Source organism: Paramormyrops kingsleyae, chromosome 4 (genome assembly GCF_048594095.1).
Source record: "Paramormyrops kingsleyae isolate MSU_618 chromosome 4, PKINGS_0.4, whole genome shotgun sequence".
NCBI classification, from domain to species: domain Eukaryota; kingdom Metazoa; phylum Chordata; class Actinopteri; order Osteoglossiformes; family Mormyridae; genus Paramormyrops; species Paramormyrops kingsleyae.
Genome location: NC_132800.1, coordinates 32206270 through 32233044, shown reverse-complemented (window position 1 = coordinate 32233044; position 26775 = coordinate 32206270). Strand labels below are relative to the sequence as shown.

General features: G+C 46.0%; 2 protein-coding genes and 1 long non-coding RNA gene across 4 annotated transcripts in view; all 3 read left to right on the top strand.

The window, feature by feature from the left end:
- dnaaf11 (dynein axonemal assembly factor 11) overlaps positions 1 to 3398 on the top strand; it is a 30724-nt gene extending 27326 nt beyond the window's left edge. Inside the window, exon 14 of the transcript XR_002838767.2 lies at positions 3377 to 3398. The gene's annotated coding sequence lies outside the window, so the exon portion shown is untranslated. The remainder of the gene's footprint in view (positions 1 to 3376) is intronic.
- Positions 3399 to 7531: 4133 nt separating this feature from the next.
- On the top strand, positions 7532 to 10532 carry LOC111845966 (uncharacterized). Its single transcript, XR_002838780.2, has 4 exons — positions 7532 to 8028; positions 8221 to 9224; positions 9782 to 9832; positions 9931 to 10532. It is a non-coding gene; the product is annotated as an uncharacterized lncRNA (long non-coding RNA).
- Positions 10533 to 13135: 2603 nt separating this feature from the next.
- The window catches only part of kcnq3 (potassium voltage-gated channel, KQT-like subfamily, member 3), a 72379-nt gene continuing 58739 nt past the window's right edge, over positions 13136 to 26775 (top strand). For both annotated transcript variants that reach the window (XM_023815790.2, XM_023815789.2), the window contains exon 1: positions 13136 to 14403. In XM_023815790.2, coding sequence (XP_023671558.2) covers positions 14102 to 14403 — 302 coding nt within the window. In that variant the 5' untranslated portion in view covers positions 13136 to 14101. The remainder of the gene's footprint in view (positions 14404 to 26775) is intronic.

Sequence of the window (26775 nt, the reverse complement as noted above, 5' to 3'; positions counted from 1 at the left end):
GGGCCTGTCACGAAAAGCAGCCGTGAAAGCTTTGTGGGACCACGATCAATGGGGCATTCTGGAAGAATGTGCCCACGTAGAAATCATTTAGAGCAGCTGTTGTGAAAGGAAAGGAATCTGGAACCTTCCGGACGCACAGTGAAGACCACTGGCCTCTTCACCCCCATGTTTTGCTCAACCTGGCTCCTCATGTATGTCTTTCATGGTGAAACGTGAATTTCAGTAGCTACACACCTGGCCTCTGAGCAATTCCTGCTTCTTTGTGGTTGCCATGACGACTGTTTATCACTGTAGTTCGCGTGCATGCGGTGTGGAGAGATGGTTTTCACAGGTAGAGCTCAGGTCCTGCACTGTAAACCAGGTTGTCACTGTGAAGCAGTAGAGATGTGTACTGAGGATCTTCCTTGCTGTGCCCCCCCCCCCCCCCACATCACTCTATCTATACTCTCATATGGCCTTTCCAATCCCCTATAACAGAAGATGCTGTCTGTTCAGCTGATTTGCTGCTATTGTTATCAACATCATACGTCTTTGAGACAGAACCTTTTGAACCGTCATCAAGTGAATCTAATGACATTAGTCCTCGCATGTGTGCATGAGTGTGTGCGAGTGAAGTTGGGTGATTCAGTAATTTACCAGTAAAAATTTGAAGCACGTCTGTTCTGCTGTGATTAACGGATGTCCTTCGTCTTTTACTATATCAGTAAATCTAGAAACTGCTTTGGAGAGCTGAAAGCTGGGGTGACTGGGCGAAATCAAATAACCAGTTATGGGAGCAGATGTGGTCCCAAGAGCAAAACATCCTAAGAACAGCCTTTTTCAGCACAGTGGTCCCAGGAATCCCATTACTGCTGTCAGAATGGTCAGTAGGCTGCCCTTTCGTCCCAATCATAGGTGATTCTAGATTATTTAGAGGGGTACAGACACCCTATTTTTTGTCTCTGACGCCCTGAAAAATTATTCAAACCCCTTCCTGTATTTCTTCAGATTGTGGACTGAAACCACTTAAGGGTCAAATGCTACAAACGGCCCTGGTCTCCTAAGACGATTCACCATCCTCTCTTATTGATAGACATTTTCCTAAAATGAGCCGTTTTGGATTCACTAATCGCATCAAGCAAATGAGAGAGATTAAACTATTAAAACAGGATAGTTGTATCGTATTTCGCGCATTTATCCGAGTGCCTGCCTCGACCTCCAGATGTCATGCGAACGGCATCTTTCATGCTCTCCAGGTCATCATTCACAGGATCTGCATGCGTGTTTCTGGGGTAACCGGCAGAATAAAAATCACAGAAAGTCACTGAGACAACGAGGGGGGCTGCAGCAGCCATTTTACAGTCAGTTTTTAGAGTGTTGTTTGGCTCAGTGCTTTCGGCTGTTGTGCTTTTCATCAGATATCAGACATCGGTTTAGATCCCAAGGCTGGAAAAGCGATTTCACCACTGGGTCCCTGAGCAAGGACCCCAATTCACTGAACCTGCTCTCTCAGGTATTTTTTGTATTGGATAAAAGCATCTGGTAAATATGTCATTTGCTATTCACCTGTTGTTACTTCACGGTAGGCAAAAAGTTATATTGCAAAAAGTCTGCATTGATGCCTTGATGCATTGATGCATGTTTTATCACCCTGTAAAACAGAGGTAGCATTTGAGAGAAAGATCCCTGTATGTCTTCAAAGGTGTTTCTGCAGGTCAAATACACCCCCCCTCCTCCCCCCCTCAAGGGGTTGGCAGAGAAGTCAAATACCATCTCCGGTAACATGCAACATGCAAGTCGCATTAATACTGAGCATCAAACAAAAAAAAAGTGCTGAGTTAAGGTCTAATTGCTGCTATGGGGAGCTCTTTGGGAGTGTGGGCTCGTAATGCGAGATGCGTGGGGTGTTACGCACTGAGCAGCGCTAAGTGCTGACTGAACAGGGTCGCCTTTCACGGGGGGCCAGCGGGGGCTTTGTCAGATGACGCTCAGTGACCAGAAAGGCGGAGTTTATCTAAAGCTCCCACAGTGTCTTTATACAAAAAAAAATTCTCATATGTGCCAAAATTGGAAAACATAACTCTTGAAAAACACAGAATTCTAACGTCTCTTATTCTTGAATCATTTTATGCACACATTCTAACGATTATTGTACTGTAACTTTAACACGCTGAAATGTCACACCGATGTATAGAATGCTCCGGAACTGACATGTATTTTGCTCAGTGCTTCGCTTTGTTATTTTTAGTCATTTTTAGTTAGTTTTGTGTAAAGCTTTAATACAGTGCTGGTTACTTTAGTGTGCTGGTTACTTCACATGCAAGACCTTTCACTGCATCAAACCACATCAAATAGTCTGCCAGGCAACTAAATCATTAATTTATTACTCTGATGAAGACCTCAAAGGAATCACCCTTAAAGCCAATGAAAATGTTTAATTCCTCTTCATCTCAGGTGTCTGGAGTAGATAACAGTATCTTAAACATGTAATGGTGACCAGTTATCCAGCTATCTGCTAACAGCTCCCTTCTAATAGCTACCAGCTAATGTTGACCTCCCCACCTCTCTTGGCCACAGTTGGCTACTTCCTGCCCTGACCCCGCCCACTGATAAGCACCAGCCAATAGAATGCAGAGCCCTCCCATTATTATTTAAGCTGGCTGCCAAACCAGCCAATATCTGAGCTGCTTTCTGGTGGCACTGTCTCACTGCCTACGTTTCTTGGCCTCTGAGAGGCTAGGGCATGAGTCAGTATCAAGCTTCGGGTCCCAAAAGACGGGGCCTCAATCTCCGTTCACCCTCTTCCCTGATTCTCCGAATCTTGCTGACTTTCTCGGCAGAGACGAGCATTAGAATCAAAGGCATCTTTTGGGCCAAAGGGTATAGAGGTTATTTTTACAGGTGATAATGAGGGCCCTTCAGATAAAGCCACAGGCGAATAGCACATTCAAGGTTCCACGGATAGCCATTTGCAGTCCCTGATAATGCTTCAGTGAGCAGGATGGTGACACAAGTCACGAGATGGAATTCCGTGAGGTTCTGTAAGTGTCAACACTTTTATGTATCTAGTGTCCAAATTTATCCGAGAGCCACAGGATTCAAACTGACGTCTAGCAGTCCTGCACTTCTGAACAGTGTCTTTTTCTTCAATCTCGCCATCTGTCTATACGGTACATATATCATACACTGAGCTATTACATGGTTATCATAGTCCTAATAGCCATCAGTCATTTCTGTAATATATTCCAACCGTATTCCTTGGTATAGATGCACACAAGCAAACAAAACCCTACCCATTAAAGATACTAATGAATGTATGGTTTTCATGCAACCAATTTCTTTCCCATTCACACTGCTTTCAAGGGACTTACCCATAAACCATTGTGTTCTCTTCCAGTGACCATCATGGTTGTCAGCATACTTCATCAAAGCTGGATATGCCGTAAAAAAGCGCATGGATGGGAAGTTCGATATGGTGCCATCGGCCTTCCTCATCGCCGCAGTGATGGTCTGTGTGCCTGGGAGTAGGACACTGTGCCTCATGAGTGATTAGGTCATCCTAAATAGAGCACGGCGGATGATGGGCTATCAGATGCTACAATGCATTATTACACTGCCAGTTTTTATTTGCTGAACTTAATAGAAATAGATTGTGAAATAGGGACCCTTTCATGTTTGAAGCTGGGGTTTCCTATGTAAGCAGAGAGAATTAAGTGATCGTGTTTCAAAGGCTACATATACAGTATCGGTCTGTACACTTAATGATAAAGGTTACATGTACAGTATCAGTCCGTACACTTAATGAAAATGGTTGCATGTCATTATCAGCACACATAATGAAAATGAAGTTTTTTAAAAATGCTTTACAACACATTTTTTCGTAATGCTTTACATTAACTGCACCTTCATAATGCCTTTATGATGCATTCATAGAACATTCAGTGCACCTTCATATAGCACATCTGCGAGTCCTTGAGCGAGGCCCTTAACCCCCAGCTCCCTGGGTGCTGCTATGGGTGGCTGCCCTTCCCAGCCTGCCTGCTCTCACCTACAGAGAGCAAGTTGGGGGAGGCATAAAGTGGGAATCAATAAAGTATCTATTATTATTATTATTATTATTATTATTATTATTATTCTCTATAACAAAATGCTAATTGCTAAGTGGTGCTGGCATTTTCAAATACCAGCCTTGTGTTTCTCCCTGAGGTTTATTTTATATCCAAAGAGTCGGAGATTTGACCCAGCAGCATCACTGTTACCTGATAAACAGGGCTGCTCTCGAAATATACTGGGTAACCCAGAGCTTTGGAGGAAGAACACCTTGCCGATTTCTGCCCATCCAGCTCCGTGTGTCGAGGTGGCAGTAGGGACAGTATAGCTCTGCTGACACATGTAGGCTGCGCCTGCAAATATTCCAGACACAGGTGGGATTCCATCGCCCTGAGGCGGAACAGACAATGCGTCCAAAAGCAATACGAGGGATAAAAACATCCGGTTTATAATCTCATTGTCTTACGTCACACAGTGTATGCTGTGCCTGCACGGGATGTGGACGTACAGGGGCATAGGAACCAGGGGGGTGGGGAGAGATGTGGACCCCTTAATATTCAATGTGGTTTCATTCTTTCCTATGAAAAATTTGAACTTTACGTATAAATTATTAAACCACATCCCTCCCTATGTCATACTACGCCATTGTGGGCAGACATAGAACAAGGTGTGAGTGGGTAAGGGTGCCATCAGCCCTGCCCCCCCCCCCCCCCCCATGCTGCTTAGAGTAATCAGTTGATTTACGGGGCAGCTTAAGACAGATTGAGGGAGGGATGAACTCTCACAAAACTGCGTGGACTCAGGGGAGGGGACTGAACTCAATTGATTTACTCACTTATGACCCAGGAGAATTAAAATGAAATGATTGAAACAAATTAATCTTTAATTATAATTAAGATTGGCTGAATGGACTGACTGTGTCATTCCCCAGGTGGAAAGCTGCCAGGATGCTCATGCAAGCCCCCCCTTTAAGATGGCCTGCCTCACTGAACACAAGGGCCCCACATTCCAGCCTGCGGGAAGTGAAGTTCACGTCCCAGGCTCAAAAACTGCCTAGAGAACAATCCGGAAAAGCCTCAGCTGTTGAGTGAAACTTCGATGCTTTGTCATGTTTGTCGTCTGAAGTTTTGCCAAGAGTTTGTTGGACCACACAAGCAGTGCAGAAATAACTCATCCCAAATACTTGCATATGACCCCCATCAATCTCTGATGCACGTATCCCCAAGACAGGCTCATATCTAGGAATAAAATTGACTACCTGCCAAGAAGATCCATCCCTCCAATCACACGGCTGTATGAAGGTTGTAGAACCATGGGCCGAGGAGACACTGTAACCATACGTGATGGCAGCTCCAGACAGGCAGGGGACGCCATGAGCGACAGACAGAGAGCTCCGCCCAGTTTGCAGTATCTCGGTGACGTGTGACCATAAGTAAGTTATCCAGGAACTTGGAGGGGAATGCAGGCGGGGTGATGCGTGGGGGGGGTTAAATAACGGATTGTATTACACTTCATTTTCCCAGCAGCACAAAATAAACTCCCCAACTTGAGTTTCCCATCCTGCAGGTGCCGGCATTGATCAGGTTGAGTCATGACAACATTGTGTTTTCCAAGACGTGTCACAAACACTCTGCGCATCCATCCATCCAGCATGCGGACAGTGCGCTTTCAGCCTCGCTAGGGGGAGGCCATTAAACCCAGCTGGGGGGGGGGGGGTTCTCCTCTGGATACAGCGAATCTCCCCTCTCCGTGATTCCCCTGCTGCCCGCCCATTGGATGTAAAATAAACAGCCCACGCCAACTCGCCAGAGCTACAGATAAAACCGGTTTCCGTGGCGATGTGATTTGCCCTGTCAGGTGCAATTTTTGGTCACGTGACAGAACAAAGGACAGTGTGGACTGCAGGATGGAGCTTCATACCATAACGACAGGAAAACAGCACGACTCCTTCCCTCGTTACTCTGAGAGAGAGGAAGTGTAACATCAATGGATGCAAAATCTTGTTTGCGTTTCCAGTTTTCTAAATATAAATCACATTTATAGAATTATAAATGCGTCGTGCAGGCTGACTGCTGGTCACCCAGTTATATCTGAATGTCAGACTCCTGTTTAAGAGTGGGACTCGTTAACTAAGGCTGAATAGTGGATGTTATACATTTATATTGTATTTGTATTTAGATGTAGTACCATAGGTTGCCCAAGGGAAATGGTGTTTCAATGCACTGTCTACGTCTACATGGCTGTGTTGACAGTTATTTCTTCGCCAAAAAGAGTCGAGACCCCCCTAGAGGACAGCAGAGCGGGCCTATGGTTCAGCCCCCTGGGTGTTTTCACAGCATGGTGTCCAATCGACCACGGCACATCAGACTGGAAGCAGGAAGCCTGTGTGGGTGGGGGTGAGGTCTGCGGGACAGGGCTCCGTGGGGGATTACAGCCTCCAGGTAAGTAAGTATACTGGCTGAAGTTCAGCCACCAAGTGGGGGGGGGGGGAGAGGAGGGAGAGAGAGAGAGAGAAGGATGGAGAGAGAGACAGAGGGAGAGAGCACTAGCTAGGCACTAGTTATCTTAGGAAAATCTTTGAATCAGGACATGTAAAACAGCAAAAATAGGGTCAGTAAAGTCTGTTGAACTCCTACTTTATAGCCATTTTAAACCATAAGGATTAAGGTTCCTGTCTGAGCAGGATAGAGGCTGGACATAGCAGGTGCACCTCATTAACAAAGGTGACACGTTTGGGCGGGGCTACCTTTGCATTTCCTGTCACAGCGACCCTCCCACTTCAGTGCTAAAGGGCGATTGGCCTACAGTCGCTCGTCAGCTGTCGCTTCCCGTGAAGCATGCATTGGCCCTTTCGTGGCTGGATATCCTCGGACCACTCCGCCCTTCGACCAGCCTGACGGCAATTCAGTACAGCAGATGGAGGATGAGGACGCAGCATTTACACCGCAAGGTTACAGGGGATTTAATGTCGAGCAGGGAATTTCAGTTTAATTGGTTTCATGAAATACCCATCTTAGCGAATGGATCACACTGTAACTTGCTTCGGATGAACACAACAAGCAAAGTGGAAGATGAACTCTGAAGCTCACATCCTGTTTTCCATCCCCTACTACAGAACATCCCGTACTGGTTCCATTACCTCCGGTGTATATAAAAATACACATTTTCTTCAGGTGCTTTTGTGTGCCAATATGAAGCCGTGCCAGACCTCGTTACTGGAGCAGACTCAGACCAGAACAAGTATTATTTTGACTTTCAAACAATCACTTACAAATGCAAATGAGTTTGTTGAACATCTTCTGTTCAATTTTTTTTTATTCTGATAAAACAGACGATTAAATTATGTACACGTAGCTGCACAAGTGTATTTTAGCGAGAACACAGTGGACTTTATAAGAATTAGATTCTTAAAAATAAGTTTATGGAGCAGAAAATATGGTAGCACAAAAAAACGCGTATTCTAATTTTGTCATGTGTGAACTAAATACATTTATTTAGTACAATTAAGTTTCGCTTCCTTTAAAAAGTGACAGAACGCTGTTTATCATGAGCAAAAATCTGTCTCATGTGACGGGTCTTTATTCCCACATACTCTGAAGTAAGAGAATAATGAACAAAATCAGCCAGTTTGAGCTGGCAAGGGGACGGACCTCACATCTGCACGGCTGTTGGAATGGTCTCTCAAGGATGCACAATGTCACAGGAGCTAGAGAAACCCCAGCTGGAGTGGAGATGGTTTCTCGGGGGGGTTACAGGGTGCTACTGGCTTTACCTGGAGGACTCTGCACACCATATGGCCCCATGTTTGGATTCTTGATCTGAATCCCAGCCTCCACCATTGTTTTCGAGGCCCCTCTCAGGACCCTGGGCTGAAGAACAGATGGCACTTTGTTGCTGGAGCTGTCAGTCCGAAGGGCACCTTGAAAAGGCCTCACGCAAGCAATGAGGGATTCCAGTGGTCATCGGAAAGGACGGTGCGATCGGCAGAAGGTAGACGATGTAGGTACAGGTGACCTCATTGCCACTGAGGTTTTTTTTTCTCTCTCTAACGTCTACTTTGTGGGTCTTTAGGGATCCTTTGTTTTCTACTCCTTACCTGTCACCCTCTAGCTGTGGATCCGGAAAGGCCGATGGTCTCACTGGGACTTTTTTTCTCTCCCTTTTTCTTTCACTCCACGTGTCATAATCCAGAAATATCCGAGTCAACATGGAGACATCCCTGCCAACGTCAGCCAGAAGTCATCGGATGACAACGAGAACCTAGTCAGAGCAAGAACGGGCCGAGTCTGCAGCTGTCACTGTAGTCTCGCTCGTGAGTTTTACCCTGGTAAGCTGCGGGGGAAAATAACATGCCACAGTGATCGCTGACAGAAAGGGGGAGGCCTTGATGTCCAGTTCTGTGTGGACGCCTACAACGCTGCTGCTGACAGATAATATTACAAGGCTTAAGTCTTCTTGAGACTGCAGTCCAGAGGTCAGCCAAGTCGGCGAGCCGATTTTGACACCATGCCACAAACTTAACGGGAGTCATCGTGCCATTTCAGCGAAATCAGCAGCTGGCGACATCCTGACCCTGCCACGGGACGCGACGTCATCGCGCTCTCGTAGGTGCCAGAGAAGGTCAGGTCCCTTTTATGGAGACCACTCCGCCCCAATACCTTGACGACGAGTTGTCTTGACGGCAGGCTTACATGATTTTTGCGACGTATGACTTTCTTGAATTGCTATTTTGAGAAATGAAAACTAAATGAAACAAAATGGTAACACTTTACTCGACAGGGCACAAATAGCACAGTACAGGAACTCCTCTACTTACTAACTTTCAACTTACGAACTTTCCGACATACGAACGAAATTGTGTTCATTGGGCTCCTGTTTCCTGTCCGCAACATCAAATTTTGTTCTGCGCGCCAATTCCGCCTAGTACGAATTCTGGCCGCTGCTCCCGCCGCGCAGCATCTTAGCGTGCGTACTCCCAGCAGCCCAGTTCTTTATACTTGCATATCGGTAAGACGTGCTCTCTTAAGATCAAAGGTTACTTCGTTTTTATTGCGAAATATTCTATGCATCCATTATCCATCATGTCCATTTTCTAGGACTAAGGCTGGACAAAGTGCTGCAGATGAAACGTTTACTGCACACCCTCCTCCTCCTCCTGTCATCCATCACCTCAAGCCTATTTCACCAGTTCCAAGGTAAGAAACCCAACATTAAAGTATTATTATTACAATTTATTTTATTTATATTTTTTATGTATCATTAGTAATGTGTTCTAGGATAAGAAAACATGTTTTGACTTTATATCATACTTACGCATGTAGACTTGAGTACCTTTAAAATGATGTTGAATAACGACTTACGCACATTTCAAGTTACGAACGTAACGTAGTTGGAACGTAACTCGTTCGTAAGTAGAGGAGCGTCTGTATTGTGCTATCACTTATATGTTAATTAACCACAAACTAAACCCTAGTTACATACTGACCTCATGTTAATTAATCATTAATGAATCGTGATGCATGTTTCCTGAACTACTAAGGAACTACTGAAGGAACAAGTCATGAATAACACATGTGAAATACTTGATCTCATGTTTGTTCATCATTAATGAATTCTGATGCATCTTTTACGTGAAGTAGCAACTATATTTGTTCGTGATTTGTTCATTATTTGTACTTCAGTAGTAAGTGAATTATCACTAAGTATTTGTGCCCCATCAAGTAAAGTAATAGTATTTCTGGATTCTGGACAGTGCTCCGATTTGAAGTCTGCCCATACATCTTGCTTGACTAGCTGTCAAAAGGTGATTCTACCAGCCTCCGAATTAAGCACTTTCTTTTCTGACTGTCCATTCTGGATTGACCTTACAGGTCATTGACCTCATCTCATTTACCTCTCTAGGTTCATTAAGGCTATATTTGGAGCAGCACATGAGGGAGAGAGTCCACTTCAGACAGAACAAGGATAAGCCCATCAATCTACTGACCTGCAGCAGCAGTTTGTCTTTGGGCTATCTGTTAGCAGTGTTGAGGACACCCTGGTATCGGATACTGCCACATACTTACGTAGCTGCAAATGTATAATTTATTTGTTCAGAAATGAGAACACAGAAAGTCTTGAAATGTTTGTGTTGAGGAGTACATCAGCGTAAATCATAGGCCGGCATGATTGAATTATTGCTGCTCTAAGGCCTTTTAAATCATACTGCTGGACAAATTTACCCAGAGCTTCAGTCCATTTCAAGCCACTATGGGTCATGTGACAATGTCTTGGCAATTCTGGTTGATTTTGATTACTCTAAGGTACATGTTTTCTTCATTAGAGTCCATCAGCCGCTGATGACATATTATTACATTCTGAGAACAAGGCCTGGACTCTATAAAGCTCTCATAAGAGCACAGATAAACCCAATTAGATAAATCTCTCTCTCTCTCTATACCTTCTTTATCCCCAGCACCTGTGGAAGGAACAAAAATTTCACCGTTTTCCTTAACATATGACAATACACCTTGAAACCTGAATTAAAGCTGGAACTTTTAAAATTTCATTTGTAATGAAAAAACAACAATAACGATATGAATGTAATGTGTGCAATATACATTTAAATGCCTCACACACACGAGAATCCTCTACCTTAGAGGTGTGCAAATACAGCACTAACTGCAAATTAACCTGTAAGTAAGGATGCTTATGTAAATTACCATAACAAGAATGTCAACTGTGGGCGTCCTTAGGTCCGATAACTAGGGGCAATCTTAAGCCTAGCCCCGAGTATTGTAGCCCCGATACCAGTCTTCCTTAAGAGACCAGATCCTTAAATACCACTCCCTCCCCCATCTCAACTATGTTCAATACCAACAAAAAGATCACGTGACAAAAAGCACACCTAACAATGACCAAAAATGACCAGAGAATATTTAGCAGAATGACAAGCGTTGGTCACAAAGCAGAAGGAAAGTAAGAATTCAGATAAACTAAATAGGCACACCACACACGACGTTAGGTTATTCCATGCTCAGCGGGAGGGGGCGTTTGCATCTGGGGAGCCGGTGGCCAGTTTTGGCGATTTATCTTACCAATTCTTCATTTTGGTGATCACTATTTCACTGATCACTATTTCCCGGCCTCTATACCTCGCCTATATATACACCGTGTTTCCCCCAACGGCACCGACACAGAAAGGAAACAGTCTTGGCATTTCCCCGGGATAAAACGGCCGGGGTCCGACCCAAGTCAGCTTATCTGCTTACGGCTTGACTGTTGGCGGTGCAGATATGCGGTTTAACCCAAGAGCAGCGCTGCGTGAAGCCAGCAGGACCTGCGGCATCACCGGGACCCCCTTCCCGCAGAAATACCCCACCCACTGGCCGAAGACGAAAAAATATGGCTATGTGGCTGCCGAGTTTAAGAAAACACACTTGCACATACAGTACAGCTTTCACTCACGCACTCCATTCGGTTAATTATTCCATATCATCCCCTATAATTGGGTAGAAATTGCGCAAGTATGGATCCCTAAGCGCGCTCTTTTTTACAGCAATCGATCCTATATTTAGTGAACTGTTTTTCGCGGAACCTTGGCGTGTGTTTGTCAATTACGATGCAGCAGGAAGCGACCGGTAGGGTTTTTCCACTGCGCCTAATTAATATGTTTTGCTGAGAAGAGAACCTGACTGATGAGAGACCTGTAACACCCACTTCCCTTCCTTCCTCTTTTGCGTTTTCCTTCCACCAGAAAAATTAAATAAAAATTAAATAAAATCACGACGTCAATCTGACTTCCAGAAACGCTTGACACCAGGTAGGCTACCATAAAAGAAAAGGCAAGGCAGATTTTTTTTAATTAAAAACGCCAGAAATAAGACCCGACTATTGGGGTTCCATGGTGACAACTGTAGTGAAATCGGCTCCTTCGTGACGCTTCTACATGCCAAAACTGATCGAATTACCTGCAATTTCATCCAGTCTGAGAGAGTGATTTGGCTCAACAGCGACAACCAAGTACAAATTAAAATACTTTTCGGGATATTAGCCATGTCTGTCATGATCGCTACATTATCCAAATGCTTTCAAGGAAATGCTTTAAGGTACACGTTGAATGCATTAATATTTAGGCACTACTAATGCACGCCATGTAGTTCTACAGGGAAATCAAACTCCACCAAGGCCAATTAAGACGGACTAATAACACACGTGAGATCCGTCCTCTGCAGAACTATGATAAGTATAAATCATATTCTCACGTTATCATGGGCTGAAGCCCCCCCTGCTATCTTACGACAGTGAGGATGGGGGTCCCCAGGGGAGTGCCGGGAAGTCCGCGCATTAAAGCGCCCCGCTCCCACAGTTTTCCAGCACAATGTGAACTGATTAGATATTACTGACTTCATTGTAATTAACAGGGAGCCAGGATCGAAATTCATTGCGTAAACTAGCTTTGACTGTTTACAGTCCATCAGCTACGTGTTTAGGTGTACAGTACGTGTTGATTTGCAATGTTTGCCGTCTGATCTTGGTTTCAACATTTGTAGTCTATTTTGTCACATGTTTTCTACATTTAAAGTATTCATGGAAGAATGATATAGCTGGGCACCAGCTGTCTCTCGGTGCATGAGAGTCATCCAAGCACACTCTGGGTTTTTTAATTGGTTTATTTCTGTGATAGTGGATCAAAGGGGAAAGAAAGCGGCGATTCAGTGGTTTTGCGAGTGTTGGTTTTTACCCCTCGTCCTATCGGCTACCCAGCGCGCACCAGTATAAAGAAGGAGGCGAAGGCGCTCTTTACCTGAAAACATAATACGTGGGACCGCTTTGCTCCCGGGCGTGTTTTAAACAAAAGAAAACAGCATGCAACTAACCACTGGAGTCTGATATTGTGATCCACCTATGTTAATACCAACAAAAGACATTTTTCACGAATGTGTGTATTATTTAAAGCACAATACGTTCTATATGGTGGAACTACGACGAAGAGAAAATATGCTGATCTGTGTCAAGTGTGAAATAAATTAAATTCCCTTCAAAGCTGAAATCTACTGAATCCCCCTCGCGAGCAATTTAATAGGCTATCAACGTTTATAGAGATCAGATCGACGCCGGTTAGGACTGGTTTTTCTGAATGTGGAAATCACACTTATTTTAATGCATGCACATTACGAGAGGTGTTCATGTGATCTTTCAGTCGGGGGAGGGGAGGACCCCCCACGTACACGGAACTCCCAGTGTTTGCGGTGCTGCTGATCGCCCCTAGTTTCGGGCATTAGGTCTTATAAAGGCTCAGGACTCGCCGCGGCATCGCGTGTCCGCTCCACACTCAGCCTTTACTGTGAAGCTCCGTGCTCCAGCATCGGCGACTTTCCACGGCTTTCGTCCACACCCTGTACTCCGATCCGACAGGCTCCTTGTACGTGGAAGAGATCAGAGCATGAGGCGCGGGGGGCGATGAACGGCGACCCGTGCGCTCCTTTGTAAAGCCCGCTTCTATAACTGCGAGGTTGACGGCTTTTCCACCTCGCCGATATCAAAGAAGCCGCCTCAGGTGTTTCCCTTTCTTTATGTCTGAGCGCGTTTAATTTCTTTCCTTCAAAAAAACACAAAAAGGAGCGAGAGAGAAAGAGAGAGAGAGAGAGAGAGAGAGAGAGAAGAAAACAAGAAGATGAAGGGTGCTGGATTCATTTTCATTTATGTGAAACATCTTGCCAGTCGGTGTTTTTCTGAAATGACACACAATGCGTTTTCCGCGCAGTAGGGCGACCGCGGCGATCTGATGTGATTCGTGGTCGGGACTTTAATCTATTTCGCTATAGTGATCGGCTGTTGTTATGATGTGACGGCTCCGTGCAGAAATTAGACGGGGGGGCTGCTCTGAAACGGGAGTGCGGTTTTTTATTAAGTGACAAGCGACCGATCCTGCTATGTTCTCCATCCAGCCAGACTAAGGAGCACCTCCCTTCGTTTGAGACCAGATCCTTAAATGACCTACTGTTGAAGGCACCGCGATCTATTGCCCAGATCATGGCATGTGGCTCATTTCTGATTTCGACGAGCGCGGCGCCAGGGATCAATAGAGAAAATGGGCATCAGATCCAGAAATGTTGGTAACAGTTCGGAAGAACAGCGGGAGAAGAAGGCAGGCTTGTCCGGCGACTTGGACCAGGGAACCGGGGCTGATAAAGATGGAGCCCTTCTGCTGGTTGGTCCCGGCAAAGCCGATTTCAAAAGGGGGTCTCAGGGCATCGGACTTTTAGCAAAGACCCCTCTGGGCTACACGAGACCTGTAAAGCGGAATAACATCAGGAAACGCAGGGTGCAGAACCTGATCTACGACGCGCTTGAGAGACCGAGAGGATGGGCGCTGCTCTATCACGCTTTTGTGTAGGTACACCCCCCATCCATCGCTTAAAACTTGCCAACCTGTGCATGCTTCCCAACTTGACGACCGGCCCGCATTTGTGGGAACTAGGATGCTTACAAATAAACGAGCCGCTCCCATGTACGTCCTTCCGTCTTTAAATTATCAGTCACAAACACACCGGGATGGAAAACATCTGTAATGTGACGAAGATAACGAATAAGCGCTCCAGTTAGGAAATCGCGCAGTAAAGAATAGCATCTCATGATCTGATGTGTATTGTTGCGAAATCAGATTAGAGGCAGCAATAACTCTGAGTATGTGATTTTATAGTGTGGTGTAGTGCTTTCTCCGGTGATAACTTGCACTTGTTACCGGGCATTCGCTGGAAGCTTATCCTAGACGCACTTACGCTTAGCTGGCTTCTTGACAGCTTTATTCTTCTAACGCGCTATATCTGCCTCGCTTGCGCTTCTCTTTGGACAAAAGCGGCTGCCGGACTGATGTAAATTTTAGATGCTACTGCGTGCAGAAACAAGGTTAGACTCAGTAATGACAGTTTCAGTGTCTAGCGGGATTGTTATGGAAGGAAACAAGGATGTTATTGTTAACCAATGCAGGATAGGTAGCGCATTACTGAAAGTGCTGTCATCATAACTGATCTCTGCAGGAATATTAGGAGAAAATTATTTGTGTAGTATGACGCATCGTTTCTCTGAATAGATTAAGAATCTATCATATACTGACACAGTATCTTCTTTTGAGGAAGTTTGGATTGAACCAGTTTTTCCAATCCTAAGCAAATGACATCTTACTTAAAATGAGCTTATTGATAGTTACCAGCTATAGTTGCCTGAGGAGGGTTGGCGAGGGATAGATGTGTCTGAAAGCTTACTTATCTTGCAATTTTGAGCTTGAACATGCATTTCCTGGTGTGTAGATAAGTTTATGAAGTCTAACTCCACCCCCCCACCTCACCACTGCCTCTTCGAACCACAGGGACCCAGGAACTTGGGGTAGACTGGCTGGTGGAGTCCCCGCCCCTTAAGGCGGGGCTGTGGCTGGTTCCTGGTGCCCTCTGCACCCCATCCCCACATCACTTACTGGTGGAGTCCCCGCCCCTTAAGGCGGGGCTGTGGCTGGTTCCTGGTGCCCTCTGCACCCCATCCCCACATCACTTACTGGTGGAGTCCCCGCCCCTTAAGGCGGGGCTGTGGCTGGTTCCTGGTGCCCTCTGCACCCCATCCCCATGTCGCTTCCTGGCATCATATCAAATAGCTACTTTTTGGCAGCCATGGGGTTCTTGTTCTTGTCAAAGGAGGTGTAATTACCTTCTGATGAAGGCGTAATGCATTTATCAAAGCCAACCGGAGCCTTTCTTTTAGATATACTCACAGAGAGACTGGAATATTTCATGCTGCCACTGGTCATAGTAGCTAATTTAGAGTTGGTTGTTGTATTTTCTTTACAGCTAGCTTTATTTACTGTGTATTTTTGTGCTCCGTTGATGTTTCTAAGAAGAGGGTGCATTTTACATGTCTGTTTTGGTCAGCATTTAACTATACTCATTACTTTTGGACTGATTCATTGTTGTTTTGAGTTTTAATTCCATACTTCAGACTGCTGTGGGTTAAGGTGAAGGCAGGTGACGAGCCCTGTCATCCAGTTGATCTTTTTGCTCATTCTTATTCCTTATATAACTAACTTCTTTTCTGTTCCCCGTAATCACGCCCAAAACCTGATCCCTGACCTCTTGCGGTCCGATATCTGTGTTGGTTCCCATGTTTCTGCTTCCTCCTGTTCATGTTTCTGCTTCCTCGTGTTCATGTTTCTGCTTCCTTGGGTTTATGCCCAAAGTGATCCTTACAAGGCCTTCATTGTTTTCCCACTTGTGTTTTTGATCATTTGATGTTGTGAATATGCGGTTTATGTGGTGAGCAGGCTGGTGCATTTGACCTGCCCTCAACACCCTCCACCTTATATTCCCTCTTATAACCCGGTGTCACTCCTGATTCCTGAGGGGGGGGACCAGGCAGCAGGCAGAGAAATCAATGGGAGGCTTCTGTAGACCTCGCACAGTCTCTCGCTTTCCTTGCTGTGTTTTGACAGCGCCTGCTGCTGTGGGTGGGAACCACTGGGGGGCGCTGCTTCATGGATGGATGAGTTTCGGGCTTCATGCAGTATTTCACACCCAAAATGGAGGCTAGCAAAGCTGAAGTGTCTTCAGTTAAGTGGTTCTGAAGCTGGCTACAGCGTGGAAGGGGGGGGGGGTCGTTTCGGAGGCATGCTTTTGTCAGGTGACCGTCATATAGCCAATGGTGTGTTGTTGACATTCACTATGTCGCCATGGAGATGCAGCACATGATATTGCACACAAAAGCTGTTCCGGAAAGATTTAAAATCACAGAAATGATGGATTTCAGTGATGGATCTCATCCATAAAGAAAAACACTATACTGAATGAATAATTAAAATCCAGAGGCATGTGGAAGACATATAGGTTAGAAACAATAAGTACATATATAACATATATATACAGTTTTAAGAACAAATGTAATTTTTTGCAAATTTCACATTTCCTGTAATGCTTGAGGTAATGCATACTGAATGTTACTGAATGTTACTGAATGTTACTGAATGTTACTGAATGTTACTGAATGTTAATTATGCAGTAAGTTGACAACAATAATCAATTTTATACTGAGTTTGCAAAATGTGCACTTAGTCGTATCTTTGTACAGTTCTTTGCTAAGTTCAGTAGCCCTGAGTTTTATTAATCAGTGTCAGATGATACCTTGTTATTCGTGAGAACCCACCTGGTACTGTCCACCTCCCTGCCCCCCCCCCCCCACCCCCATGACTCTCCATGTGAGAGAGATGCCCGTGGCAGTGAGCTAAGCAGGCAATGCGTGGAAAATGACTGCAGAGGTGTAAATGCCGGCGGGGGCCGGCTGGTGGGCCAGGCTGGCTTCCGGAGGGGGGGCAATGCTTCCTGTAAAGGTCTGCCCTGGGCTGGGGATTATGGCCCCATTAGGTCTTTATGACTCTGCTAGCTCCAGGAAGAAGTCCAAAAGCACCATCTATTCACTCCCCCCCCTCTCTCTCTCTGGGGGGGGGGGGGGGGCTTTCAGCTGGTCTTACTCACATTGTAGAACCAGCTGGCAGAACAAGAGCAGAGATCTTGCACTGTCTTTTTTATTGATCATAAAATAATCATCATAACCGCCCCCCACACACACACAATTTTTTGCATTTGACCCCCGCTGTGGTTAGCAGTGTTTGATGCTGCAGCACATTTAGATATGGATGACCAAACTCCACCCCCACCCTCTTTTTTAAGACTTTCCGGTACCATATGCTGGGTATTTGTGATGCTAGTGGCTGCTGGTTTATATGAATGCTAATGATCCAGACTGACACTGAAACAGCACCAGTGATCTGCTCTGTGTGATCCACCCTGTGTGAGCCACTAGGGGCGATCCACTCTGGGTGATCTACTCTGAGTGATCCGCTCTGGGTGATCTACTCTGAGTGATCCACTCTGGGTGATCTACTCTGAGTGATCCGCTCTGGCTGCCCTCCGTCTCCTCCCAAGGTCCCATGATGCATTCTGATGTGCCAGATGGCACTGTTGTGACCAGCACCCACACTCAGTCCCTGCTGACTTGAACAGGTTGACCTGCGATTCGATTTCCCCCTTTCCGTGTGGGAGAGTATCCTCTTTCTGGTGCACATGTGGGTGGAGCTACTTGTTAATTTGGGCGCTGTGGTGGGTGGTGTCAAATCTGCTGGGTTCGCTGAGGTGTTTGTGGGCGGAGCATGGGGTGAAGGCGGGGCCATCATCTTGACTGACAGCTGTATTTATGAGCGATGTCCCTTTTGTTGACGTAGGCGGGAGGGGGGTGTTTGGAATTCCCAAAAAGAGAAATTTTGTATCTAATGTCCCTTCTACTGGGGGGGGGGGGGGGGGGGCTCTGGTTAATGTATTTCAGTATTTGCTCCATGGCTGTCAAGACCGAGCCACAGGAGATTAACTTGTCTGTTTTGAGAGGAATTGTTGCAAAGATTCTGCCACCTCAGCAGACCGTGTGACATTTGATATTCCTGTCAGATTTTTCAGTGCCTGGTCACTTTGCAAACCTCTCTCCTGTCTGGAAGACTCTGAACACTTTGTCTCTACATGATCTTAAATTCAGGTTTAGCTATAGGGTAAATCTCTGCTTGGGTTTGTAAATCAGTATCAGAGAAGCTCTGTTGAACTGTCATGTTGAGTGGATCGTCATATCGTTTAATTTTGATATAATTTAGCCCTAGGACAATAAAAGAAATAAATCAATAGTAATGTAAGTTAACTGTCTCTCCGGCTCTGCTCCGCAGTGGGAATGCGGGATTGTGTGGACAAAAGCGCGCAATCGCTGGTGCATATTTCTTGATGGTGTTTCTGTCCTCCTTGTCTTTTTGAAATTTACAGGGGCTCCTCCCCAAATTGGAACTCTCCAGATGGATCTTTTCCCCCTTTTGTAATGATGTCTTAAGGCAAGGAGAATATGTTGCTCAGTTACCAGTCATCCAGTTTCCAGTATTGCGACAAAGTGGAAAACAGAGGGTCCCTTCGAGGAAACTCCAGCTCCTGATTCAGGAGAAATGACTTTATTCTCTCAAGGTTAATTTGTCTCTTTGCTTTTGTGTGTAGAAGTTATGGGACTCCACAGTGCCCCCACAATGCCCACTCAGTGCCCGCCCAGCTGAGTGTGTCAGGGAGCGTTTCGGTTGCTGTCCGTGGTTCTGAAACAACTGTGCATCTCATTGGCGCTACTGGTCACTGTCCTTGGTGCTGAAACCAAGCTGTATCTCTGTACTCTGGGCAGGAAACTCTTACGCTCTGAATAAAAGAAATATTTTAGGCAGGAAAAATTACATAATAGGAGCCACTGCTGCAAAATTTACATCTGTTACATAATTGTGTAACTTGGAAAAACTTTAGTATGCAACTGTACCAGTTTTTATATGAAAAGGTATAAATGCAGAACTGCATTAAAAAGAAAAATTGTGGTTTTTAAATTCTACTTGGTATGTACTTGCCGGCCACATGATAGACAAAATTAAATGTTTTTATCCAATTTATTAAATTTTTTTGAAGCTGTTATTTTATTAATCGCCACCCAGCACTGCGATCTGCGCATGGCTGCCGGCTGCTTGGCACCGCACTCCCCCCCCCACCCCCCCCGGTGTATTATCTGCTTTTGCGGACCCAGAGCAGCAGCTCGGCAATTAGCAGCACACTCTTGGCCTCGAGTCTGATACGTGGCTCATTCCACCCGGACCTGAAACCCATTCGGTGTTAATGTGGAATTCACCATCCCCTGGGGACATTAACTAGCTCTGTATTTTTTTTAAGCTACACCAAAGCCTTTACATGTCTAATAATAATTATTGTGATACAATGTGAAATATGATGCTGTTTATTCATATACATTCATATATTTTGTGGTATTTCCACTTTACTGTGGCCCGTTAAGGAACAGTGATGTGACTCGATCTTACTTGTCTTGATACTTTAGTTTAAGACGGTTTTCTGGTGTCCAGCGTCTGAGTTTCCTGGTGACTTGTCCAGCGCCATCGCACACCAGTGACCTCTGAACAAACACGTCAAGATGCGCAGCTCATAAGAAGGAACTTTTGTTGAATATGAGACGCCGCCCTCATTGTTCACCTGTATAATACTGGGCAGGAATTACTTTTGCCTACAGAACAGCTGCGATTCATTAGCAAGGTGCCTCAGACTTTCCTTTTGGAGCCTGGAGGCCGTGACTTTCTTTGCACCTGTGGCCTCCCTGTTAGCTGTAATGAGGGCAGCTCTTCCCTGACTGCTCTGAATAACAAGGTGTTGTTGGCATCAGAGCTGGCACTGACTGGATGACTCCTGCTTGCCACACCATCCTCTAAGCACCTAGACACTGTAGTGTGTGAAAATCCCAGGATGCTGGCTCTTTCTGAAATACTAGAACCAACACGGCTGGCAGCCACAATAATAACCCATTTAAAATTGCTTCCATGACCCATATTGCCCGTTCTGAAGTTTTGCCTAACGATAGCGGAACCTCCTGACCCTCTCAAAGTGCTTTATGTATTGACTCGCAGCCACGGTATTCTCTGTATTATAGGAGCAGACGATAAATGAGCCGATGTGGCTCCTGAAGTTCATCTACAGAACGGTAGTTGTGTTCTTACGGATCTGTGGACCAGGGCTTTCTTACTCGTGGGTAAACTGGCTGTCTGATGCTGCTCTTAGCCTCTGTCTTACCTCATCTCCTCCCCCCCACCATCCCTTTCAGTAGAAAAGACTGCAGATGATGTTGGGTTTGGATGTGAGAAGAGCCTTGGCACCCAAAGGAGGGATGCTGTTACAGTCTAGAAGAAACCGGATCTGTCAGGGAGGCAGGAGCTTCTCTGGAGTGAGAGCGGGAAGTAGGGGGAGGGGCTAGAGTGTCTGTGTGTGTGTGTCGGGGGGGGAGGGGGTCATACAATAGCCTGCAATGTGTTTCAAGCCAAAAGAACTGCAACTAGATTTTTTACTGAAAGAGTTGATAAATATTTGAGATAAATATTATTCAAGCCTGCATTCTGTTGGGACTCCACTTAGCTTGTAGATAAACTCCAATTGGGATTAATTTTTTATTATTTATTCAGCCCCCCTCCCCAGCATCCAACCCTCAGAGGCCTCTATCACAGACTGTGCCGGAAAACCACGTCGTCGCCGCCTCGCCTTTGCTCCCTCGTGAATTATTCATACACTGGGATACACCTGTCAGAGCAGCGGCAGCGCGGATGGGGCCGCGCATGGCGAGCTGTAATCCGAGGCCCGCCAGCCGCCGCTATGTGGGCGGTGACTAAGTGCGGCGGACAGAAGCCGCTGCCCCAGTACCGTTGGCGAAGCCGCCATCGCAGCCAGCCTCTAAACGCTCTGTTGGCTCTGCAAGGTGTGCCGTCTCCCAGGGCGTAAACCTGATGTTCACCACACATTTTACCTGTTGTACCCCCCACCCCCTCCAAAGACACAAAAGCATCACATGTATATCCAGGCGTCCATGTGCAGTCACCCGTGTCTCGCTGTGTGTTTGCGCCCCTCGATTCCAACACCTGCTGCCTGACGGGTTCGACGCCGGTTAACCGTCTGGACAGCTGTTCTCCTCAGCAGCAGGCTAACTGCAGCTTTGCCGCTCATGCCGGCGTGCCTGTGGGCTCTCTGAGCTGTGACTGAGGACAGCTGCCCTGCCCCTTTTAAGGTTCTGCCGGGGGGCGGAGCCAAGGGCGTTGGCCTGGGAGGAACAACTCTGCCCACAGTCCAACGTTAAAACGGTCTTCCGATCAAAAGCAGCAACTTTTCTCTATCAAATAAGGAGAAAAGGCAAGAAGAAAGGGAGAAGAGACGTGATTTTATTTTGTGAAGAAAACTCCTTTAAAAAAATCCTTTGTAATGTGTTTTTACGTTTCATCCATCCATTTTCTATGACGGTCTATCCATTACAAGGCCATGGTGGGGTTTTTAAGATGAGCTTAGAAACATAATGTCATGACCTGATCATGCCGATCCTCCTGTGTGCCACGCCCCCCCTCGCTACCTCGTGTGGAATCCCCCGTGTCATGGGCTGTTTCTCGTCGTGCTTCATTAGTTTTGTGTATCAAAGTCCGCGTCTGTATGCCTTTAGTTAGTCCAGTCATTAATTTTGTAATGTTGTAACGTTGGATGTTCCTGAGCGTGTTTTCCCTAATTAAACCCCGTGTTCACCTGACTCCTCGACTCCTGCTTCTGTTTCCCCGTTCTGTGCCCCCTTGCTCATGACACATAAAGGAAATAATTCAGAAGCTGGTTGACAATCACCCCCCCCCCCCCCACTAGGGGCTTGAACACTTGGGGTCCATCCATCAAGGTAGTCCCAGAATGCACTGGGAGGTACTGTGCTTTCATTATGAAATGTGATCATTTGATTCCTATCATGCAGTCTTTCTGTGTTTCATTGGTCAGTGTCCCTTGCACTATGTGAATTCATTTTTGGGACTTAACAGGGATTTAATAAGATAGGAATGTAATTAGATCTTGCTGGCTGACACTGGACAACTTGTTCTCATGTTGTGCCAGACACTTCTCGTGAACAGGAGCTGTTCCTGAAAACCGGGCTTTATAAATCAACATGGTTTGTTTGTCGGGGGCACCAGTCAGGTGATGTGCAGCTGGTTACCATGACGATTTGATCGCATTCAGTTTTGAGACTCTCCCTCCGCCCGGAAACTCCGTCATCCTGTCGGAATGTCTCGGAATATTTTCCCGCGCAGCTGCTTTTTCCGCGTCTCCTGCGAGGAGAGGGGTTTTGGTTTTTGGATGTAGCGTGAGATGGTTAGGCTGCAGCCCTCCTGGAGAGATGGTGTGAAGTTTGCCCTCTTCCACACGGATGTGTCTGACTCATACCTGCTGAGTTTCCTTCCGCTGGGGTGGGGGGGGGGGGAGTTGGGGGGGTGCAGTGACTCTGGAAACCTGGGCCAAGCTGATGCTGCATTTTGGGATTTTTTTTTTGGGGGAGGGGGGATGAAGGTCTTAGGGAACAAGTGTAACTTTTCTGTCTTTTGCTTACGATGCTTGTTTTGATTTTGTTTTCCCAGTTAGAGTTAATTGGCAGTGAAGGACGGCTCTCTCTGGGGACAATTTTCTAATGATAGGAACTCTGCCCTGTTCTAATATACAAGACAAAGATCATGTGGAAAGATTCATCTCACATCTAAACCCAACAAAACTGAAAATAAGTTCCCAGTTTTGGCTAATTGAGAACACTGAATGCCAGAACACAATCAAAATGTTAATCCCATTAACATAATTTGTTAATATCACCCCTAGTCATGTGTTAGTATCTTTATTATTATTATTATTTAATCCCTCTAAAATCGCTTCTACAATATCGTGCACAAGATATGTGTGGTACTCTGTTCCACAGGAAAAGTGTTTTCACTTGAGTAATTTAGTCAGTTGGAGATTCCTTCTGTTTGTGAAGTGAAAATGCAAACTGAACCGATAATGTACAGATCTACCTCACACAGCGGGTGTGGTGTGTGAGTCAGCGTTGTTAGGATGCCGTGCCCAAGATCCGAAGGTCACCAGTGGTCGATAGAGTGATGTCATCATCGGGTCCTCGGGCAAGGCCCTTAACTCCAAAAAGCTCCAGGGACTGTACATTGCTTTGGATAAAAGTGTGTGCTCAATGAATAAATGTAAATAATGAAGGTGTATGTGGGCACTGCTTGCTCTTCTGCAGCATGGCATGATCCTGCATTTTGTCCTGTTTGAACATATCGCCTTGGATTTTTGGACGAGTTCTCTTTTCACCTTGTGACTTGTCCTCAGTGTGAGTGAATGTGTTTGCATGCCCTGTGATGGACTGGCTCTGACACGGACCTAATTGGACAGGCAAAAAACGGCTCTGATTTAACTCCTCATATATCACAGAGTTTTCAGTCGACGCGTCCTCTACCTGAGGGGAGTCGTGGGTCTGCAGCTTGCAGCAGATTCATCATGCTGCGTGGTATAGATGCGTGTGTGTGGGCTGCTGTGCATTTTGTGAGGCTGGCCCCCGCCTGGGAGGCTGCCTCGACCTTGGGGAGATACATGGGGGGGGGGGGTCTCTGGTGACCCCTGTCATCCCTCAAACTTGTGGTTCGTTCAGAGTGTCTCAAAAAACATTTGTACCGGCTGTGACTCTCAGGAGATGCATAAGATTATATTACAGTTGTGGAATGTTATTCTTGTTTTTTTGCCAGCACCTGGTGAATTCCCAGCTGTCGTTTATAGCAATCGTTAGGTTCACTTATCATCTGTACGTGTCTCCCTTGATATTGCCTGAGCAATTTGGGAAGTTTTCAGGCCCCGATAATGGCTGATTCTTTGGTGTTCCTGGAATTCCAAGTGGTTGGTTCCCCTACACCCAGAGAACCAGCCAGAAGAGACCTCGTTCGACAAGGACTGTGTTAGACAGCTGAGCATGGCCGGCTCTGTCATACATGTGTTCATGCACAGACTCTGGCCAATCAAATTCTGTGTTTAATACCCAAGGGCAGGTTTTGATGGGGAAACGCAAGTGTAGGATTCACGCGGCAACCCCGTGTCACCATGGCTGTCACTACGGCACCCCAAGGGCTGCCTATCAGCACACTATTCCCATCATCCTCTGCGGCATCCTGCCCTGCCCTGTAGCTGTCAGAGTAACTGCATGTTATTCCATCTGCCGGGAACATGGCCGCCAGCTAGCATTCATAAACCACCACCCCCCAATTCCCCAAGGCCAACCCCTGGTCACAGTAAGTGACCATCAGCCGTGAATTTCTGTGACGTTGTTTTCAGAAATATACTAATTTGTCTTGGAATCTGGGTAACTTCAGAATGATTTCTGTCTCTTTGTAGTCAGCTATGTCTTCCTAACTGGTCTTTTTTTTCTTAACTGGTACCCAATTCTAAGGTGTAACAGCTGCATGCCATACTGGTTCTGAAACATCTCCGTCGCTGTCCCTCGTCTCTTGTTCAGGCTGTTAAATATGTTCAGCTGGATTGGGCTGTTACACAGTCAATGGATTCTTGTTCTGTATACAGCCAAACCATATGTAAACAAACAAACAAACAAATAGAGATAATGAGAAAACTAATATTATTTAAGGGGCAGCATCCTTAGGCAGACATCTGCATTCCGACATGCTCGACGCAGCCGTATTGACTTTCTAAGTGAAGATTCTCCCCCGTATGAGGGGAATTAAGCACGCTGCATTATTTATGTGCTATGAACAGACGATATTCTCAAATCACGTATCCTCTTTCCCCAACCCCCAATGAATTTGGCCAACACGTTGTCAAGGCGACAGATGAAGCTCGTCATTAAATTTCCACTGCAAACAGGTATAATTTTAATTCTTATTATTATCGCGTGTATTAGAAAATATGCCGTGATTGGCTGTTCCTCTTCCCTGCCACAAAAATCACACTTAACTGGGATAAGAGGATCGCAAACCAGCTTAGCAGAGGACATGTAATTGTAGGTGGCTTTTTGCCTTGCTCCGGGTGTGCTGGGATTCACCGGTTCTCCCAGCTCTGACCTTTGACCTCATTAAACGGCACGACTCGCTCCTCCCGGTGCTCTCCCGGTATCTCCGCTCATGCCGTGGCCTGTTGCTATAGCGACATCTCCACACAGCAAGCCCACATCGGGACTGTTGGGGTGTTCGTTTCATGCCCCTCTGATTAGTCATTAGTCATCGTGTTATTGTTGTTGTTTTATTATTATTATTATTATTTGCGCTCTGAGGGTATGTCGCACCGGTGTCCGTACGGTATCAGACAATGCTACAGTGGTGTTCAGCATGTGCCATTCAGGCTGTTTGACAACATCCCTCCTCTGTGCTCTTCATTGCGCAAGTGGAGACCCACATCTGCTGCTGTTGATAGACACGGCTAAAAGACCGCCTGTCATAGCCTCCTACGTCCCATAGGAGGCGAGCAAGAGGAGCGCCTTAGGGCGGAGAGCCCCTTGTTAGTGGCTTTCGATGAGTCATAGTGAACAAGCAAGGAACTTGCGTAGTACATGGTTTTCATAGTGACTAAATCTCTCTTTGGTGGATTTGTAATAAAATGTTGTTTTATAGAAATGCGGAAAAGTACAAATGGAAATGGTGATGGACGACCTGGAGATCCTGACCAGGATAAGCAGTTGGAAGATGGATGGGCAGTGGAGGACAAGTAGGGTGGGCTTTTTGGATTGGAACGGCGAGGAGGCTGCCTGCCCGCCGTGTCGGGGACTGCCCGAGCCCCCCCGTCGGCCTTTTGTTTGGTGCCGTTTTCACACCCACCCCCATCCTGAATTCTTTCAGATGGTAGCTTTTGCTCAGTAGAAAGAATAAACTAAGACTCCTTATCATTTTTAAAGAGTTATGTAAGGCCTGGTTGCTCAAACACGTAGTGGAGATATTTACACTGGCGGTAACCAGACCCCCACCCCCACCCCCACCACTGTCAACACCACCCCTTGCAGTTTTTTCTTTTATTTATGCTGAATTTACCCTTTAGGCTGATACTTAACTCTACCAGCGATGACTGTTACCTAGGCAACAAACAGCAGCCGGGTGCTCTGTTCACCAGCTAGCCATAATCTTCACTGAAATGTGAAGCAGGATTGTTCAGTCTATCATAGACTGGCAGGGGGGGGGGGGGGGGGCAAAAGAGGGGAGTCAAGGGTTATTTTAAAATGTTCCTGTGCCGATCTCCGCATGGCAGCCCCGCTTGTTACCGCCTCACGCATGTAAACGACGCACCTGGACACAGACAGGCTGTGAAGAGGCATTAATGAGAAACAGCGAAATATGAC